Here is a 20,521-nt window from a genome sequence, read left to right on the forward strand (position 1 = left end):
AATCAGCCGTTCAAATGGCTCTAAATGTTATCTGAAAAACTATTGAAATTACTTTTTTGCAAATCGGAGGTAAAAATCATCAGTTTAGTGCTAATCTAGAATAGTTTGATTAGTTTTGTGTACTTTTCTCAATACTAAATTAGCACCAAACGAGCGTAAATGCAGCTTGCATCTGGCTGCATCGCGTTCGAGTAAAAAATTGATATTTTATGACAGCCTTACGAATGCGGTCTACTTCTTGGAATACAAACGTAATCATCCGTAACAAAAGTCCAAGCCACTAACGGTTCTTTTCAGGACCCCTAAAGTGACGCGAGGTAGTTATTTAGAAAACTGTCTTAAACTGCCGCTTTAATTCCTAGAAAACCAGGATTACAAAATTTTAAACGGTCTAACGGTATCAAATCAGTGCCTGAGAGGTGGGAAAAAGTAGTAACGGGTGATGGACGATACTTTGATTAATCTTTAAATTCTTTTTATTTTGAAATAAACGAATTTTTGACTCCGAATTCATTTGTACTCCCAATAGTTGGAATCGATGTTAGTTTTTGCTGGTTTGACTTGTTTTTACTGTGATTGCAATTGTTGGTTTGGAGTGTAGTTCGATAGTCAGCAACATAAAATGTTTTTTCCGGTTGCACCCTGTAACATTATACGAAACGTTCTTTTTGGTAAAATGTTCTCCTGCCAAGCGCAATTTGGTTAAGTACACTGAAGTTTTTTTACGCACGGGGATACGAACCGCACAAAAAACGGTGAACAAACCGCGTAACTTCGGAAATAAAACTGCATAAAAATATCTCAGTGTAATTTTTTACGATACTATCCGGATCTAATTGATAAAACTCGATTTACCTTAGATATTCGGGGTTCGACAAATCGATTTCGTAAAGTAGAAATGATAGAGCCAGTTAACTTCTCTCGAGGATGTAGAACCAACTTCGAATGAATGCTTAAATTAAAAAGAGTTGTAAAATGGGTAACAAGTTTTGGAAACCGGATAAGACAATTTTTTATACCATTCAAACTATTTGTATCGATTCAACATTGGCTACGACACTTTTCGGTGATGTTTTTGAAAGTAAATTCTATCAGCTGTAAGTTTGTTCACTTTTGGTTTTGATGACCATGTAATACTCCATTTATTTCAAGCCAAATCGAGTCAGCTTAGTTAAGTCTTTTATGTTTGTTTATCATGTTAGCGATCTGAGCCTATTTGTACCATGCTACCTAACTCAAATGATCTAGAATCAACATCTGGAGATGTACTTCGTAATAATGTGGATGTTCAATTTGATGATTTTTTCCTCTCAAGTAGGTTCTTGAGAGTATAACACCAGTATAACACCAATTTTCAAACATATCAAATGAATTGATGTGAATTACTGGGTTCAGAATAGACAAGTTACTCTTAATGCGGTGACAATACACGGACGTAGCGGTCGGATGATATAAAATATTTAAAAGTTCGGCTTCAATGTAGCACCACGAGAAAAACAGAAGGCATTTGCTCTGGAGTATTGCCAAGGATAAAATTTTATTTATCGTCAGAGCTGACCTTGAAAGTTGCAAGGTTTTGTAATTTACTCCTGGTCGTAAAGGAAGTGTGAGTTATGTGTCGCAGTAAAATATCGATAATCTTTCCTTGCTAACAAATCTAATTTCAATTTATTATAAAAACTGCCAACAGAATCAAAACTGAGAGGAAATTATAATTATAAAGTACGACTTCTATCGATTAATTTGCGGTTCTGATGTTTTAGAATAAAATAGGTATCATAATTACCTGGAAAAATATGCCTCTGAATTCTTCTGTTGGTAGCATTATCGGAGGTGACCAGTGAGTCCAAATACACGAATTCGCTAACCACTTCGATATCGTCGCCATCCATCATTCGAATATATCAATATTCGTCTATCCGTCAAACATAGCAATATTCGTGGAGAGATGCGTTTCTTCCTTAAAACAATTTCTTTTTATGTATTTTGTTTTCGACGCATAGCCCGTTTGATTCGCCAAGTGTCAGCTCTTAGTCCGATGCATGTTTCCATCATCATCTCAAAGTTATGTGTCACCCTATAGTCGGAACGGCCTTATGCGGGGCAACATTAAACAAGAGACAGCAGAGTCCATCACCTTTGTGCGTGGTTGGGAATCGAACCCAGGTGGACTGTGTGAAAGGCATCGATATGTCCCTAGTCTACAACATTGCCATAGCTCTTGAGCTTTGCATGATAAAATTTCGCTGAGTTAAAAAAATACAGATATTTTGGTAAAGTGCATCTATTTTCCAGACATGCCACTTTGCTGAACTTGTCAGTAATTAAAAAACATATCGAAATGAGCAACTGCAAACAAATGCTTTGGTAGAAGTGTTGTTTTGTGCATTTGTTTCTCACTAATTTCATATATTTAGAAATAAAACAAATATTATTATAACAACACTTCCTACCAGGGCTGTTTGGATCATTTTCATCTGAAAATAATGAAGCAAAATCTTTTTTACACTCAATTACTATTCGCACAGACGGAGTTCAGCACAGTTTTGTGGATGCCTTCGGAGTAGAGATGGCCGGGTTTGGTGTATTTGTACGTACGGGTATAGATTTTTATTTTCTATCGGATACGAGTCGGGTTCGGGTTTGGAAGAAAATGTATTCTCGGGTTCGGGTACGGGTTTGGTTCGAGTTTAAGAAATTGCTTACCCGACTATCTCTACTCTGGACTTTGCAGTTTTGCCCATACATTCATGCTAGTTTTCGGATATAGCCGCATGAAACTCCAACGCATATTTGGAATAGTGACATAAAGCCAAATCGGATAAATATCACCGTTTATAGTAACATTAGGTTTATTCCGTCTGCCACAAGAGCATATGGCCTGTCAAATCATGTACTTCGAAACGAATTTCGACAGTTTCTTCCGTCTAAAACGAGAATCGCCTTTAAATGTAAAATATTCCTGTTCCGGAAAATCCTTTACATCCGCTTTGATGTAGATGTAGAGAATATTTGTTTTTCATAACCTATTTTTGTATATTTTGCATACATAGAAAAAAATCTATTTGTGCATTTTCAATATTCCTTACTATTAGTCTTGCAAGCTTTGTACTTATGAAAAATCACTATTATTCATGCATCTCACAACGGTACCCAATTTACAACATTTTTGATGAATGCAAAAATAATATAACGAAGTGATCTTATTGACGGATGTCCAAGTTTTCAATATGACACGAAATCTAGTGAAGGTGTCATCTTTTTGTAAAACACAGGAATTAATACAGTCCAATTTATTCCTAATTGGTAATTGCTTTTCTTCATGTCCAAGGTAGCTTAATGGTAGAGCAGTTTCATGGAGTGTTCATAGTGAGTTTGTTGAATAAAATTATACTCCTGGAGGGTAATTTCTCGCGAATTCCATTTACGTCTTTTCATTCACCTAGCTTCGATATAGCTTTACATGAAACACCTAAATACGAATTGCATATGGGAGATCGATGTAATTTACATTTACAGTTTTTTTACCACTATCACCGGTGCTTCTGAAACCGGAAATGAAGAATGCATATTAATAAAACAAAACGAACCTTTCATTTGAATCTTATATAGTTTATTTCAATCACTTCAGCCAAGAGTGAGAGATAAACAAAAGTTCAATTTCAAAGTAATTCGATCATTATTTCCGGTACATCAAGAACCGGAAATCGAACACCTGATCATTGTTTGACTAAGTTGATTGATCATCAACTTGCAAGTGCTGCAAACCAGGAAAATTTACTAGCCAATTTAAAAGAATATTAATATTGAGAGGTTTGCTAAATTGTGCAGCATATATCCGGCTCATCAATGCTTAAAGCAGCTCACGTTGAACTACCATCTCCACCTAACAGTTCAATGAAAATCGGTTTAAATTGAACTGTTACGTGGAAAAGACAGTTCAATTTAAACTTAAAGTAGTTTAAATTGTCAACTGTCATTTCCACTTAACAGCTGAAAACGAAAACAAATAATTGCATTCAATTTTCTCGGAGATGACTGAATCGAATTTTACTAACTTTAGTCTTTCATTTGGTCTGGTTTAGGGCATTTCACCGAAAGTCGATAAATTGAACTTAAAACTTTTCCACGAGGCACGAGTTTATCGAATCGAAGAAATTACTAGTTTGACGGCGAATGCCAGATGTTGGTCGAAGAGAAGAATGCAGCGAAGGTGATTCAGAAAGGCGCGGAACAGAGAGAACTCGGACTTCCGGAGAAAAAAAAGTGCCACTAGGAAGATCGTAATCGCGAAGCGATGGAACAGTTTTACCGCGTAAATGATAAGCGGAAGTTCTATGAGAAGGTTAACCAACCGGAAGGTCGAAATGGGCAGAGATGTGGTAACCTTCTAACGAACGAATATGAGATGATGGACAGGTGGAAATAGTACTACGCCGAACATCTGAATGGCAAAACACACGATACAGAGAACGACACAGGAATCAATCTGGATGCACACTCAGCCGACGACAAATTCCCACCACCTGATGTATCGGAGAGAAGTGAGGAGATCGGTAAGCTGAGAAACAACAAAGCCGCGGGTCATGACCAATTTTCAGGTGAGCTACTCAAACACGGAGCAGAGGCACTGGTTAGAGCGCTACACTGGATGATTTCTAAGATTTGGGAGGAGAAGATTCTACCACAGAAATGGATGGAAGGAGTGGTATGTCCCATCTACAAAAAGGGTGATAAGCTAGATTGTTGCAACTACCGCTAAATCACACTGCTGAACGCCGCCTACAAGGTACTCTCTCATATCTTTGGCCGTCGTCTATCACCAATAGCTGAGGAATTTGTAGAGCCGTACCAAGCGGGGATTACTGGGGCCCGTGTCGCTATGGATCACATATTCGCGATAAGACTCTAGAAGTGTCGTGAATATAACGTATTCATTGACTTCAAAACGGCACACGACACAGTCGATCGAGAACAACTTTGGCAGATTATGCATGAATACGTTATTCCGGATGAACTAAGTGCAGTTCAAAGAGCAAGGATCGACAAGAGTGGTACAACCTCTATGAACGTCCGTACAGTTTTTCGGCTTCGCTGACGACGTTGATTTTGTGACACGTAACCTTGAGAAGATGACGGAAACATACATCGGACTGAAACCTGAAGCTAGGCGTATCGGACTGGCCATAAATGCGCCAAAAACAAAATACATGAGAGGAAGAGGCTCTAGAGAAGAAACACTACGCCTCCCACCACGAATATTGATAGACGGTGACGATATCGAGGTGGTTGACGAGTTCATATTTGGGCTCACTGGTGATCGCCGACAATGACACCAGCAGAGAAATACAGAGACGTATTTTGGCAGGGAACCGTGCGTACTTTGGACTCAGAAAAACCCTCCGATCGAGAAAAGTACGCCACCGCACGAAATTGACCATCTACAAAACGTTCATTAGACCGGCTGTTCTCTATGGCCACGAGACCTGGACTATGTTGGCAGAGGACCAACGCGCCCTCAGTGTTTTCGAAAGAAAGGTACTGAGGACCATCTATGGCGGAGTGCAGATGGAAGACGGAACGTGGAGACGGTGTAGGAACCACGAATTACAATAGCTGCTAAGAGAATCATCAATCGTACGGACAACTAAAATCGGACGTCTACGATGGGCTGGGCATGTCATAAGGATGTCGGACGACAGCCCAGTGAAAATAGTTCTTGAATCTAATCCGACTGGTACAAGAAGAAGAGGAGCGCAGCGAGCAAGGTGGATCGATCAAGTGGAGGGTGATCTCAGAAGCATCCGTGCCTTGAGTGGCTGGCGACGAGCAGCCATGGACCGAGTTATGTGGAGACGTATGCTTGATACAGCAAAGGACACCCCAGGCCTATAGCTGTTAGGTAAGGTAAGTAAGATTCTACCGCAGAAATGGATGGAAGGAGTGGTATGTCCCATCTACAAAAAGGGTGACAAGCAACTACCGAGCAATCACATTACTGAACGCCACCTACAAGGTACTCTTCAAAATTCTGTCATCGTCTATCACCAATAGCTAAGGAATTGGTAGGTCCGTACCAAGAAGGGTTTACCGCGGCTCGTGCTACTGCGGATCAGATATTCGCGATAAGACAAGTACTCCAGAAGTGTCGTGAGTATAGCGTACTACATTGACCTGAAAGCGGCATATGACATTATCGATCAAGAACAACTATGGCAGATTATGCAGAATACGGGTTTCCCAAAAACTGACGCGATTGGTCAAACAATGCGATGGTTAGTGTGATGTGCTACGTCCGAGTACATGTGACGCTCTCGCTGGACTTCGGAAAAGTGATGAACTCTCTTGTCTCCTGTTTAGTATTGCTTCGGAGGTGTAATTCAAATAACGAGGATCGAGTACGATTTTCCGAAAGTCCGTACAGCTTTTTGGCTTCGCTGACGACGTTGATATTGTAACACGTGATTTCGAGAAAATAATGGACACATCCATCGGACTGAAAGCCGAAGCTAGGCGTGTCGGATTGGCTTTAAACACGTCGAAAACCGAACACAAGAAGCAGAGGCTCTAAAATGAAACGCTACGCCTCCACGAATATTGATAGACGGTGACGATATCGAGGTGATTGACGAAATCGACCATCTAGAAAACACTCATTAGATCGGTTGTTCTCTAGAAAACACTCATTAGATCGGTTGTTCTCTATGGCCACGAGACCTGGACTATCTTGGTAGAGGACCGACACGCCCTTAGTGTATTTCGCAGGTGCTGGCTGAGGACCATCTATGGCGGAGTGCAGATGGAAGACGGAACGTGGAGACGATGTATGGAGCCACGAATGGCAACAGCTGTTAGGAGAACCATCAATACGGACAGCTAAAATTGGACGGCTACAATGGGCTGGGCTGATCCGGCTAGGACAATAAAAAGAGGAGCTAAGCGAGCAAGGTTGAGCGATCAAGGCGAAGGACAAAGTATCCATGCCTTGAGTGACAGGCAAAAACACGTATGCTATGGACACGTACACAAACCGTTTCCGGCAAAGCTGATTTCCGGTTCCAGAACAACCACAAATAGTGATCGAAAAATTGAACTCGCTTCGAAATCTTAAGATCTTTCCACGAACTTAGATTCTGACGCAAGGTTTTTGTTCTTTGTGAATGCTGAATTTTGTTTTGATCCAAATTGCCGGTGTCGGAATAACAGGGTATTTCAAATTGTTTTTTGGAGCAAAAAAATATTTGAATTCGATTTAAAATTATTTAAATTTGTAGTTTGTACTAGTTGTTACTATTTCCTCATAGAAGGGGCTGGGGTCCACTAGGAGATCGATAGTACCTATTAGCTCTCTGCGGACAGTACCAGCCTAGATGCCGCGTGGAATTCGGCGGGAAAAAATGAACCAAGAATAGATCCACTGGGTTCCTGCTTCCATGTCGTAAAAGGCGACAACAAATATCCTTCTCCCGTGACACTTGTGGAGTGCGCAGTAGTATATACGGCCTCTAGTAACAACAAGTGTTGGACTAATAACATCCCTTCCCATTCCTTAGACGATCTACGTTCGCGCCTGGCCGGCGCCGGTACTGATCAATGAGTTTTGGGCCTACCAGAAGATGTACATCAAAGGATGATTTACCAGTCCCAGGTCGGATCAACTAGAAACTCCCTGTACAATTTCAGCATATCCCGATCAGTAACGAAGTAGCAACCAGGGGTGGTCGCTCAAGCTCAAGCTGTATTAGTTGTAACTATTTCCTTATAGATGACCAAACTGATTTTCTCAAACTTAGATACAAATGAAAGAAAAATATCTTATGCGAAACGAGATCTTCCAATCTTATAGCAACATATTATACTTCCATTTGTTTTGAACTCAGAACATATCACATCTATTCATTTTTGTACTCTGCAACACGTTTCAAGACATCAATTTTGCAAATTCTTTCGATGATTTTTTGTAACTTTTTATTGATAATGCTAATGCTGGTGGTTTTAAAGGTACGCATCTTTAACTATAAAAACATGATCACAAAAAGTAAAACTCCCCCATAAGTGCATATCATCCTAGATCTATCAGGGAAAGACTCGATACTAAACAGTTGAACTTGTTCCCTTTTCGCAGGAAATTCCACTTTGGATAGCAACGAGGCAGACACATGCTGAAGTCGAACTAGCCCCCTACTATCAACGGCCGCTGCCGCAGTGAATCTATGCTAATGACGAGTGATCATGAAAACTGCAATGATGTAGAACGTGAGTCCGCAAAATGTGCATATCCAAAGTGCAACCACAGCTTCGATAGTGGCAACAGCAAGTGGTATCGATGCACCCGGGCCGTGTTTGTGTGAATTCAGAAAAATTATACGCGAGCCAGCAGCGAAAGGCAGAACCAGTTTTTCTCCGCTGCATTATCAATTTTCTTCTCGCGCTCGCCCGTGTGTAGCAGAAATTCATATACACAACAAAGTTCTCTCCAAACACACGTCCTCGGTGTGTTTGTTCCGCGTATGTATTTTATCCGAATAGTTCGGAGTGTATGTGTGGCAGTGTACGTGTCTGTTCGGTATCGTAACGCGTAACATCTTTCGGAGTGGTTTCTAAGTAATTGCGAGAAACTAACGATAAATGACTGATCGAAAATTGCCAATTAGTCTGTCGGACCACAGCGAGTTCGGAATCAATCACGGATCTGGCACTATCATCGGCGGTGGCATTGGAAGCGGTAGTAGCATTGGCCTGGCAGTAGGAGTAGGCTCAATTGGACTGCCGGGTGGTGCAGTGGGGGTTGGCGGCCTCGGCGGGTCTTCGGTGGCGTCAGTGACCGGAGGAGGCAGCAGCGGGAATGTCAGCAACAAGCATGCCATCGCACGTCTGAAGCACACCAATTCCGTAAGTGGATTTTCTTTTCTTTAGGTTTATATTCGGCACCACCCGCTTCTGGAGCATGTAGTGCACGTATACAACTTGTGTGTGGTGTGGGTATATGCAGTCGAGTGCAACAATCTTGGCCCCTTTCATACGACAGGAAAACGATGGTATAATAGTGGAAATTCAATAACGTGCCTGTTTTGTGATCGTTTGAGACTTTGCGACACTTACGAATGGAAGTAAAGGGCCTTGCCACACAATCATATCTCAATGGAATGTTTGTTTTTAATCATCGGTCTGGTTTTCATCTTTAGAATTACGGCTGACCGTTACTTCAACAATGATTCCGAACTAAGATTTAGTTCTTATAAAGAAAAACATTCACATTTCAAGTTATTAATTGTGGAAAATGTCACAATCAGACTCTCCGTGCAGAAACGATTGTCAACTGTCTAAACTGCTCTGTTTCAAATCACGAGGGCGTCCTTGCCTTGCTTTGTTGTAACCGTAAGTTGTATAGTTGCATCTGAAGGGCTCTCGTGCCGACATGGTCACAGTCACAACGATCCAAAAAAGCGGCATAGAATTCCAGAAATGCCTTTCCCGTGCCACGGATAAGCGTGACCTTTGCATTCTTCGTACCAGTTTTATTGCATTACATGCATACGATGGGCTCAGTGTGCGCACACAGAGCTGGTGACATAAACATAATAATACTCCACGCAAGTGGCTGCTTGTTGTAACTTTCTTTCCCACTGCGTTGTGACAATGTTTAGGACAGTTGAAATGATGTTTTTTTTCTCTTCATTCGGATGAAGGGTGTGCAACTGTGCATTCATGTAAACCTTGATTTTTCCACTGAAAGCGATATCAGTTATATGCGCATGTTAACAACGTACAAACGCCAATCGGAACAGCATAGAAATATAATTCAATATTATCATTCAATCTTGATGCTTTTTTTTTGCCTATAACTCATTGAGTTGTAAATAAGATGCGATATGCAAGGTCGAAGATATCGATGGTTACTAAACATAATGGCAAACCGTTAATTTATATTGAAAGAGTGATTTCAGGTGCATTTCAGTATTTACACTACCTTTCTCAAACTATTTCAGACCCCTTTCCAGTTATGAAAAGTTTCAATATTTGTATACTTCGTATTCAAAAAATACTACAATTCTATGCCGATCCACGACAGAAGCTCGACAAAGTACTTTTAGCTACGTTTTTCAAATAACTCGATCCATGGTCGTTCGTCATCAGTCATGCAGGGCTGCAAGACTTATTGAATCACTCTATACTTGATCGATCGGTCTTGCTGGGATCAGCTTCAAGCACCGTTTTAACTTAGCTGGTGGTCGGGCTTCTAATGATATGTCCAGTTTGCCGTATGTACTCCGACGATGATAATTAGCAGGCCCCTTTCATGAAACTACATTCATTACAATTACATAGAAGCTCTGGTCACTACTGGAGGGTTGCAAGTGACCGGGAAAAAGTCGGGAATTCGGTTTCGCCTGGAAAAAGTCAGGAATATTAATGCAGAACCGAGACAATAATACTAGTCCAAATATGAGTAACGATTTTCAGCATGAAGATTGTTTCTATTCAACAAGTGAAAAGTAGGAGGCAATATCCAATTTCTTGTTTGAAAGAGAAGTTCAGTAAAAGTATTGATACAACTTGTCCCATACATGTTCTATGTTCAACAATCCATTGGAAATTGAACCAAAACTACATGTCTCGTCCAACCAATTCTAAGGGACCAGCAACAGTTTTAAATCAATCAGGAAAAATCAGAGCTTTCTTTGTTGTTATCAAGAACAGCACAATGAAAGCTCAAAATGAAAAATAAGGATGCTTCTGCTGGATTTTTATTAAGTTTGAGAATAAATACACAAATTGATGTTGGGAATGTCTCATGGTAACATCGGCAAAATTTTTAGTTATATTATTAACAATTTTTAGGAGCCTTAATGTTTTTTTAAGTTCTAGGCCCTAATTTGATCATAATTTGTCTCAGTATTGTCATGCTATACAATGCTTGGGTTATGCTCATATTTGAGTGAGATTTTAATAGGATTCACAAAAATGAAAAAGTTATCGTCTTCGACCTTATTCTCCGTTTCCAGGAAGTATTTAAGTTCCTTCTTCGAGAGCTGAAACTGGTTTCTGAGGACAAGTATAGAATAGAAAGATGTAAAATATGAATCGATTTGTTCAGTGAATCTATGTATAATTTTGAATGTCCTCAACTATGGATTTCTTAGTAGGATCACATAAATGTTCAGTTTTGCAATGACTGAGCGGAAACATATATTGGAGTAGCCAAATGAATGAAAAACTACAAGAAAAGATGATTTATTGGAAAAAGATCACTCAGAGACTGTTTTAGTCACTCTAAAACGCCAGTCAGACACAGTAGAACGTACATCGAACATGGTCTACATCCTGGCCGTCACCCGACCGATACCTTACATCCAAACATCTTCTCTGTCCATCAAACATTAGTCTTCTCGCTTTATACCTATTTCTCCGATCAAGCATTGAGTAGGAGAGTGTATTTATAATCGCTTGTCACCTTCTTTAATGGTGCCAGTCGATGGCTGGACGACATTGAATGATTCATTGCTCTTTTTGAAATCCTGAATGTTATTGGTAGGTTATCTAAATCAAATACTGTTCGAGTAATTAGCACACTACAAATGTTAAATTGATTTGCTAGAACCAGATCAATTGTAGAAGGATTTCTCATAGAAGATAAAATGATTGGGTTATTTAGAAATAAAACTGTTCATTATGAAGAGCTCTGATTATTCCACGAGAGATGTTTAGCATTTAGAACCTTATTAAGAGAAAGGCGGGTGTGTAATGTAATACCGTTTTCGTTTTTGAACCTAGACGCGGGCTACTCTGACTCCGACTAAAACGAACACGTGGTACGCGCCCTAAACAACAACTCATGAAAAAAAGAAAAAATAAACAAACTCGGCTGGATGCGTGGTGCGACCCGAGAAAATTTTCAGAGCGAAACTACGCGATTGGAGTCCGATCTAGAGCGACCTCAGGTTGCTAAAACAAACATATCAAACGTTGTTTGGGCGACTCTGGGTCAGCTTTCGGGCTGCTCTGATCAATAAACGAAAACGGCATAAGAAACATAACCGGATGACGTGAATACGAAAAAATGGATGGTTCAGTATTAAAGAATCTCAGTTCTGGAACTGAAAGCTAGAACTGAATTCTTGAATTCTGAAACTCAATTTTGATGCTAGATTCTGGAACTGAATTCTGAACCTGAACTCGAGAACTGAATTCTGAAACTGAGTTCTAGAACTGAATTCTAGATCTAGATTGTTGAACTGATCACTGAACCTGTGTTCTGGAACTGAATTTCGAAACTGTATTCGAGGCCAGGACTCTAGTTCGACATTGATCATTTTCATATATAGAGTTTCAATACAGAATTTTTATCCCCCGAAACAGATTTACAGATTTTTTTCCTGGAAAATATAGTATGATGGTTTGAAAGTTTTGATATTCATCGCCATATAGTTTCGAAACCGGAAATCGGATCTGGATGAAATTGCACAGTATCTTTTAAGAAGACGATAGCTTTAATTTGAATCATGATTTGTGTGATTCATTTTTAACTGTTACTGAGTAATCGAAGTGAGTCCCGTTTTTGGAGCTTTTCTTCACTATTATCGGTGCTTTTAGAAGCGGAAAACCGGGTACTAGTAGTCCCAAAGTAGGTTTATATATCCACCAACCAACAATATCGGCTAACAAGATGAGTTTACCTGTTTTACTTATGGAAAAATACTCATAAAATTTGAAAAATTGTCACTTATCGCGCTGTAATACCGGAACCGAAAGTTGGATCTGGATCAACTTTTTGGGGACTTTTTAAAGAATTTCAAGGCCCTTATTTTGCATCCTAGTTTGTGAAAATCGGTTGAGAAAACTCCGAGAAAATTGAGTGCGCATTTTCTCATAGATTTACACATGTTACCTTGTAATTCCTGGAACCGGAAGTCGGATATAGAGAAAATTCAATAGCTACTATGAGACTATGAGACCTCCGGGCCTCCGTTCAGAAGTCGGCTTTCACAGTGATTGCATAGAATTTCTATTTGAAAAAGACAAAAGCATTCTAAACATTCTCTTTTTTATTTTAATGCTCAAATTAATGAAGGAATATGGCTCTATTATAAGCTACTACGGCGCCTTATAGTTTTTCGTGGTATCTAATGTGTTTTTATGGGACTTGGTAGTTTTACCATATGGCTTCAAAAATGAATCGCTTCAATAGTTTGTCCGGATGATCTTATAAGAATTGAATCCTGAATTATCTTTTCAGAATTGAATCCTTTTATACTTCGACTCTCGATCTATTTCCCATTACTCCTGCCAATATATTAATCATCTTCAAATCACCTGGAAGTAAATCTTTGAATTTAAACCGGTTACAATGGCCTGTATTCGATGAAGTTGCAACTGATTGGTCCATATCTCTTGTATGTCCTCAAAACTTTCATGGATACCGGGAGCCAATGCAATTATAAATGCACGTCGAGCTCTCCTAGATTTTACTCTTTTTTGTGTAATAATTCACATGGCTTTCTCTCCGCAACAGGAACTCGGATCCGCATGAAATCCGGCTATTGAATCATTATACAATTTTTCACCGATAGAATATTTTGAGGTTATGTTTTTGTGAAAGCCTAGATCATAAATTAAAACTTGACGAAAAGCTTATTTAGGATTACCAGAGTTTCATAGTAATGTGGTTCCTGGTATACGTATGCTATTTAAATTTATTTAAAATCATTCTTAAAAACTTTTAAATATATGAACTTTACCAATACACACATTGATGTAATCCACTTTCCAAGCATTTCAAATAAATGGCCGCCTAAATCTACACTCAGACTGACATACTAAAACCATACTGAAATAAACTGTCCTCAGTTGCACTTCTTGATTGATTGATTGATTCCCTCTAATTAAAATAATATTCACGTCCAATCAACTAATGTTTTGGTTTAGGTATTTAAACACCTTCAAACCCGTCATGTTTTAAAATTCGAAATCATTAAAAAATCTGCGATCTGAAAGAATGTAATAATGTCTGTTTATTATTAATTTTTTTGAGCTTTTTCAATACAAAATATTTATTCAATGTTTGTATTCCCGTTTCAAGCGCACCGAGCAAAAGGGAATCATTCTATTGATAGCGAGCTTCAAAGCTTTTCCAATATTAGCTCGCTTTCGCTCGTCACTGGAATTTATCGTATTCAGAAGACACTGACACTTGATATTTGTAACGGGGTTGGAAGTAGCTGTTGACCTTTTTTATCTTCGAAAAGTTATGACACAACACACATAACATGAATATGACATGTTTTTCAATAACGTATTTAAATCTATTTATTCAAATATAATGAATAGCAGTATAGAAAAGTGTAAATATTATTTAGCTTCACAGGCCCCAAAAATTTTTAAAACTTTGTGGTTGCATTCGTTTTAGGTTGACACAGTTCACACCTTTGAACATATTGAAATAATAAACCTATTGATTAAACAATCCAAAAAGTTTGAATAATTTTTGGTGTATTCAAACCGTTGGAAAAAAATTGGCATTGTTTCACATTATTTGATAGGCTGACAAATTTCGCACACTGCAAAATCGACCGACAGAACAAGTTCTCATCATGACACACAAATTTCACCCTAATCGATAGGTATGTACAGAAATGCATTCAACCCTAAAAATCTCCTAATCATATAAGCCCGTATAATATGCCATACTTATCTATATACATACTGTCCTTTTACAATCATCCCTTCCTACAATTTTGACGAGGCATGCATTTCCTACGGTACAGTTATTGATTCCCATATTTCATTAACCCGAAACACATTGTTAAACCTCTGGCTAAAAAAAATGCTTGTCTGGAGGAAACACAACTTAGTAAATTCCAATTCATTTCACTAATTGTTTTTTTTTAATCCTTATCCTTATAGTTTCCTTATATTACATTTTGGTGGGGAAAGGGTTCCAATCAGCTTTTTACAGCCCTGTCCAAAATGTATTGCCCTCCCCGTTAATTTGTATCAGGCCGAATTAGCGCATGCGCGCCATATAAACGCCTCTTTCAATATGAGGAAATTATATTATTACCCAACAGTTTCTATTATTTATTCATGTTGGCTTTCTTACCTTTGGTCATAGTTCATATTCTGTTTTACCTTAATTCCAGTGTTCTATTCAATTGTGTTTCGTAAGTGTCTTTTGTTGTCCTTCTATTTTATTTTCATTCCGTACTTTTGCTGATGTTATTTTATTCCCCGAAATGTAAAAGTTAGTTGTATGCAATGGTCTTTTTATTCTTACCGATGTTCCATTTTGTATCTAAGATTTCCTAAGAGTGTTAATTAAATTATTTTCCAATTTTTCAGCTTCACATTTATCACATTTGTTCCTGCTTTTCTTGAGTATCTTATTCTTTATTCCGAATTTCTTGGTTATGCTCAGTCATCCATTTCCGAAAAAAAAAGAGAGACAAAAAAGGATTAGTGTTTTTTAATGACCTCTTTGTACGGCCGGTCATGATGGTTTGACGGGAAAAAAACTGAGAACATGCATTTTTATTTAAATTATATTGACCCTTGGGTCCCATAAGTATTGCTACAGCATGTTCACATTTAGTTGTCTTCAGTTGATCCTTGACAGTGGCAAGGCACAAATCTCCAAATATCAAGGGGAACGTGCCATTTAAGCCAATTTGTTCTGATTCCTGATTCCTGACCCACAATCGAAATGCATCACTACCAGTTTGGTACAACGCATTCAAAGGCACGGTAAAATGTATATTGTATATACACACAAAAACACATACATACACACACAGTCACACACATACACACATGCATACATACCCACATGTATTCCACACGCAAGCATTACAACATTGAGTTACTATTTCTACTCTGATAGATCCTAACTAAAACTAGTGTGCCAATAGTCATCTCATTAGTAGAGTCACCATGTTATTTTAGCGATCACTCGACTTTTAATAAATGAATTGTGATAAATACAGTCTTTGCCTTGTCTCTAAGAAGCAATAACGCATAGCAGTAGTTCGGAAGTGGTTCAATACTGCTGTTTTAGCGAAGCAAAATGCTCCAAAATTCATGTTACTTCTGAAATTAATCTATCAAACAGAGATAACAGAGCTCACTATAACTAATGGTTCTCGTATATGAAATGACTAATGGATTTGAGATGAATGGAGGTGCCGTTACCCAATTTCTATCTCTTCTAATGATCGATCGTTAGTCCTGAGCTGAAACGGTGGCCTTTATTACCATTCTTGCATGCACTTACTCTTACATTTCACTCACACATCATCTCACCCATCAGGTCCCAAACGATACATCCTCACAATACAAACTGGATGAACATCGTTTGACAGCAATCAGTGGTTTGCCCATTGGTTAAGTCATTATTATTCCGTTCTATTTTACAATATTCTATCTCATACCACAGTAATCCATTGTACACAAACCACCAATAAACGTCAAATATGGATTCGATTCACCGTTCACCTGTTGTCATCGTGTGAAACCCAATTGGGATACGTTCACTCCACTTAACTTCTACTATAACACTGGTTATAGGAACCGGTAGTATGAAAATAAAACATAAAAAGAGCTCAGTTAAGCCCTACCGGCCTCTCCAACCCCGGATGTTGGTGCGTAATGCAATCAACATTTCACTCACAATCGAAAGGTTTCATAATATACGGTTTGATACAACGCATACATACATACATGTATAAATATATACAGGCACCAAGGCATACTGACGTACACACATATATACATACATATACACACATGTGTACATACATATACATATTTACAAATATGTATTTCACACGCAAATATTGTAACATTGATTAAATAGTAAATTCTAATAGATAATAATTCTAATAGATAAATTCGAATAGATTTTAACTAAATTCATTGTGCCAATAGTCATTTCATTAATAGAGTCACCATATTATTCTACCGATTACTCGACTTTCAATAAATGAATTGTGATGAAATCAAATACAAAATCTTTGCTTCATCTCTGATAAGCAATACCGCACCTCATCTCACTCTCGAAGTCAATCTATCGAACAGACACAACAGATCTCGCTCTAACCAATGGTTTTCATATATGAAATGACTAATGGATTTGAGATGAATAGGGGTGCCGTCACCCATTTTCTATCTCTTTTATTGGTCGATCGTTAGTCCTGAGCTGAAACGGTGGCCTTTATTACCGTTCTTGCATTCCACTTCACTTATACTTCACTCACATATCACCTCATCCATCAGATCCCACACGAGCACGACACAACCTCACAGAATAAACGTCAAAGATGAACTTAAATCACCATTCAACTATTCCGTTATCGTGTGAAACCTGAGTGGGGTACGTTCATTTCGCTTAATTTCCACTTCACATCGGTAATAAGGGCCGGTAGTATGAAAATGAAACATAAAAAAGAGCTCAGTTAAGCCCTACCGGCCTCTCCAACCCCGGATGTTGGAGCGTATTGCAATCAACATCTTATTCAAATCGTTTCATGCCTCACTCAATAAACTCAATAATTAAACTAAAAGTTATAACACATATTTATATTAAATTGTAACAATAATTAATCGTATCTGATGATGTTTGCAATACCGTCAAGCCCGTCAACCATGGAGGGTAATTGTTTTTTTTAAATAGGGACAATAATATTTCTGGTTCGCTTCCAGTACTGTTCATCTGAAACATTCACAGCTTGTTCGTGAGTAATTTGTCAAAACAGCCAATTTGACCAAACAACATAAGAGCTCGCATTTCTCCCAGTCTACTAAAATCTCCTTTTGAAGAATTGATCAACTAGTCACAGCAATAAAATGTATCAGTCGGACGCATTTTCACTGTCTCTACCCAAAGCGAGACATGCTACGGTTATTTCAGAGATTCACAAATTTTCAATCACTTTGGTGTTTTTATCATTTTAATGGACACCTTAAAAATAAAACTATAGAAAAAAACATCTATTTGTTATAGAACAGTGCATCACTGGTTTATTGTGCTCTTATATAAAATTATAGCATAGCTTAGCGCTTTAATCATTAAAATAGCAAAAATGCATTTTCTTTGTTGCCGCATTCTATTAGGTACTGTAATAGAGTTAGATATATTCATACTACTTCGTCTCAGTAGAGACTAGTTTTTTTCATAATCCTTAAGAATTCTTCTTGGTTCACTTCTCCGTCTCCGTCGCGATCCGCTTCATCAATCATTTCCTGAAGCTCTTCGTCGGTAAGATTTTCACCCAGTTCTTTGGCCACCCGTTTGAGATTCTTAAAGGAAATTGTGCCAGTTTCGTCATCGTCGAACAATCGGAATGCTTTCAGAATCTCCTCCTTGGAATCTTTCTCGGCCATTTTAACTGTCATTAGCGATAGGAAGTCTTCGAACGAAATCTTTCCGGTACTATCCTTATCGATTTCGGCGATCATTTTTTTAATTTCTTCCTTTTTAGGCTCAAATCCTAGAGCTCGAATAGCTACCTTCAACTCCTTAGTGTCTATCATGCCTGTTCCTTCGGAATCGAACAAATCGAAGGCTTCCTTAATATCTTGCCGCTGCTCATCGGTTAGTTCGAACTTAGGGCCTGATTTTTTTCTACCTGTAGCCGCTGTTTGTCCCGTTGCTGTCGTTGAAGATTTTTTAGTTCCCGTTGACACCGAACCGATGCTGGATGCCTGAAATGTATAGTTTTGCATTTTTTGTTACTTTAGGATTATGTAAAATTATGAAAATGCGTCACAAATCGAAATTAATGTTGCTAGACAAACGATCGATATTCACTCACCATATTGTAATTTTTCAAATCTCAAATGATTTAGCACTGTGAATCACAAGCGTTCCCAGTTGCTGTAACAACGGTAGCAATACGGAAACAGCTTTTATATTGTTTGTTTGATCACTAGTTTCCTAGTTCAAACATGCGAGAAGACTTGTTCGAGTTGGTTGCTGCATCCAAACTGCTATCACGTTTTGTACGTGCACTGTTTTGACCAGTCAGTCGGTAGACCTTTAAAGGCAAACAATGCGGTTTTTTTAGTTAGGCCTTTTCTTCACCTTTCGTGGCCAGCGTTGTTGAAACAGTACCTTGTGAAACAATATGAAAACAAAAATGTTCCTAGCGACAGCTTGTACAAACAATCTATCTCTACGAAAAGATTTGACAACTGCATGTGAAATGCGAAAACGACGATCTGTAGTACAACTACTTCAATAGAAATATGTTGCTCGTACACAACCACAGGCTAGGTGTAGAATTGAGCTTTTTAGTACAAACATCGCTGTTTGATGTGCTGTGAGCTTTTCATTCTTCTTTTGAAAGATGTATGAATAGCGTTTTCGATTGTGCTTTTTATGTTGGCATGTTGCAACTATTGATAGGTGTTCTTGTAAACAATGAATTTTACGGGGGGTTTTAGCGAGAAGAAACGTCCATACGAAAACACTTTTATTTGCCTGAATTACTTTTGCCAACAAACTCGAAAGCACATGCTCAGAATGACCAGTTATTCTGAATATTCCAATTGAATATGTTCTTCAATAATCGACATATTGAATTCAAATGTTAATTGTCTTTGATGTTTTGTAGTGCGGCGCTGCTTTTTCAAAACGTGAACAATTTAATTATATTGAAAAAATATGACTACAATAAAAAACGTACATAGGAATAACACCTTCGCGATATGTTATACATATGTTATCTCGAAAAAAAACCGACTCAGGTCTCTGAGACTAGACCTGTGCACCGTCGCCAGAAGTTTTGTTACGCCTTCGATTTTAAGAAAAAGCGGTCAGCGGCGTGCTACTTTGTTTTGAACGTTTCGGCGCGAGTACTTTATTTCTTGAACGAGCCGATGTAAAATATTACAATCATAGTTACAGTCGCATCCTTTGCGATTCGTCTCAATCGCAAGAGACATCTTTCCCGTCAACTGTTCTTGAATCATGTTTCAATTATATACGTCTGTCATCATTTCTAAGAGCATGTCCTTTACTAATGCAACAGTGCACTCAGTTTTTGACTTCCGTAAAAGAACTCAGGTCCCGCAATGTGCAAACAAACGATGCTGTCTAGAATAATCAAGCCGCCAAGTTTTTCATCATCATAGGCATATACATGAGTGCTTATATATATTTTACAACCAGTCTCTTATACACTACAGTTACAAATGAAAAGCATTCAGAAAATGTCTTTCGATAATTGAATATTCTATATGTAAAATTTATGTGAGAGCTATACATTAAAATGGGATAAATATTTTTACTACTTAACCCGAAAAAAATTTTGTGTACACAAATTGCGCATGGATGTTTAATAGTTTAAAAATCTAGTTTTTACGTTTCGTCTTCGACTCATCAGTGCATCAGCATCAACATAATCCGCTGAGCAGACGTAAAGTTAATGCATTTTGCAAAACACTTATTTGCGCCGAGGCGCTATGTCTAACCTGACGTGCCGAAAGAACGAAACAAATTCGACGGCATACTGACCGCTAACAGATT

The 20,521-nt window shown here is 38.4% G+C and overlaps 2 protein-coding genes across 9 annotated transcripts in view; one reads left to right on the top strand and one right to left on the bottom strand.

Moving 5' to 3' along the window:
• LOC131428548 (rap guanine nucleotide exchange factor 2) overlaps positions 1 to 20,521 on the top strand; it is a 51,965-nt gene that overhangs the window by 12,204 nt on the left and 19,240 nt on the right. For all 8 annotated transcript variants that reach the window (XR_009229394.1, XM_058592576.1, XM_058592577.1 and 5 more), the window contains one exon: positions 8,126 to 8,892. Coding sequence is in view for 7 of the 8 variants with exons in the window: in XM_058592576.1 (XP_058448559.1) it covers positions 8,629 to 8,892 (264 nt within the window). In the remaining variant the exon portion in view is untranslated. The remainder of the gene's footprint in view (positions 1 to 8,125; positions 8,893 to 20,521) is intronic.
• On the bottom strand, positions 17,986 to 19,232 carry LOC131428550 (uncharacterized). Its single transcript, XM_058592585.1, has 3 exons — positions 19,106 to 19,232; positions 18,807 to 19,028; positions 17,986 to 18,696 (listed from the first exon to the last, which is right to left on the bottom strand). Exons 2-3 carry the CDS (start codon positions 18,807 to 18,809, stop codon positions 18,145 to 18,147), a joined length of 555 nt encoding a protein of 184 aa, XP_058448568.1. The 5' UTR covers positions 18,810 to 19,028; positions 19,106 to 19,232; the 3' UTR covers positions 17,986 to 18,144.

This window comes from Malaya genurostris, chromosome 2, assembly GCF_030247185.1.
Source record: "Malaya genurostris strain Urasoe2022 chromosome 2, Malgen_1.1, whole genome shotgun sequence".
NCBI lineage: Eukaryota > Metazoa > Arthropoda > Insecta > Diptera > Culicidae > Malaya > Malaya genurostris.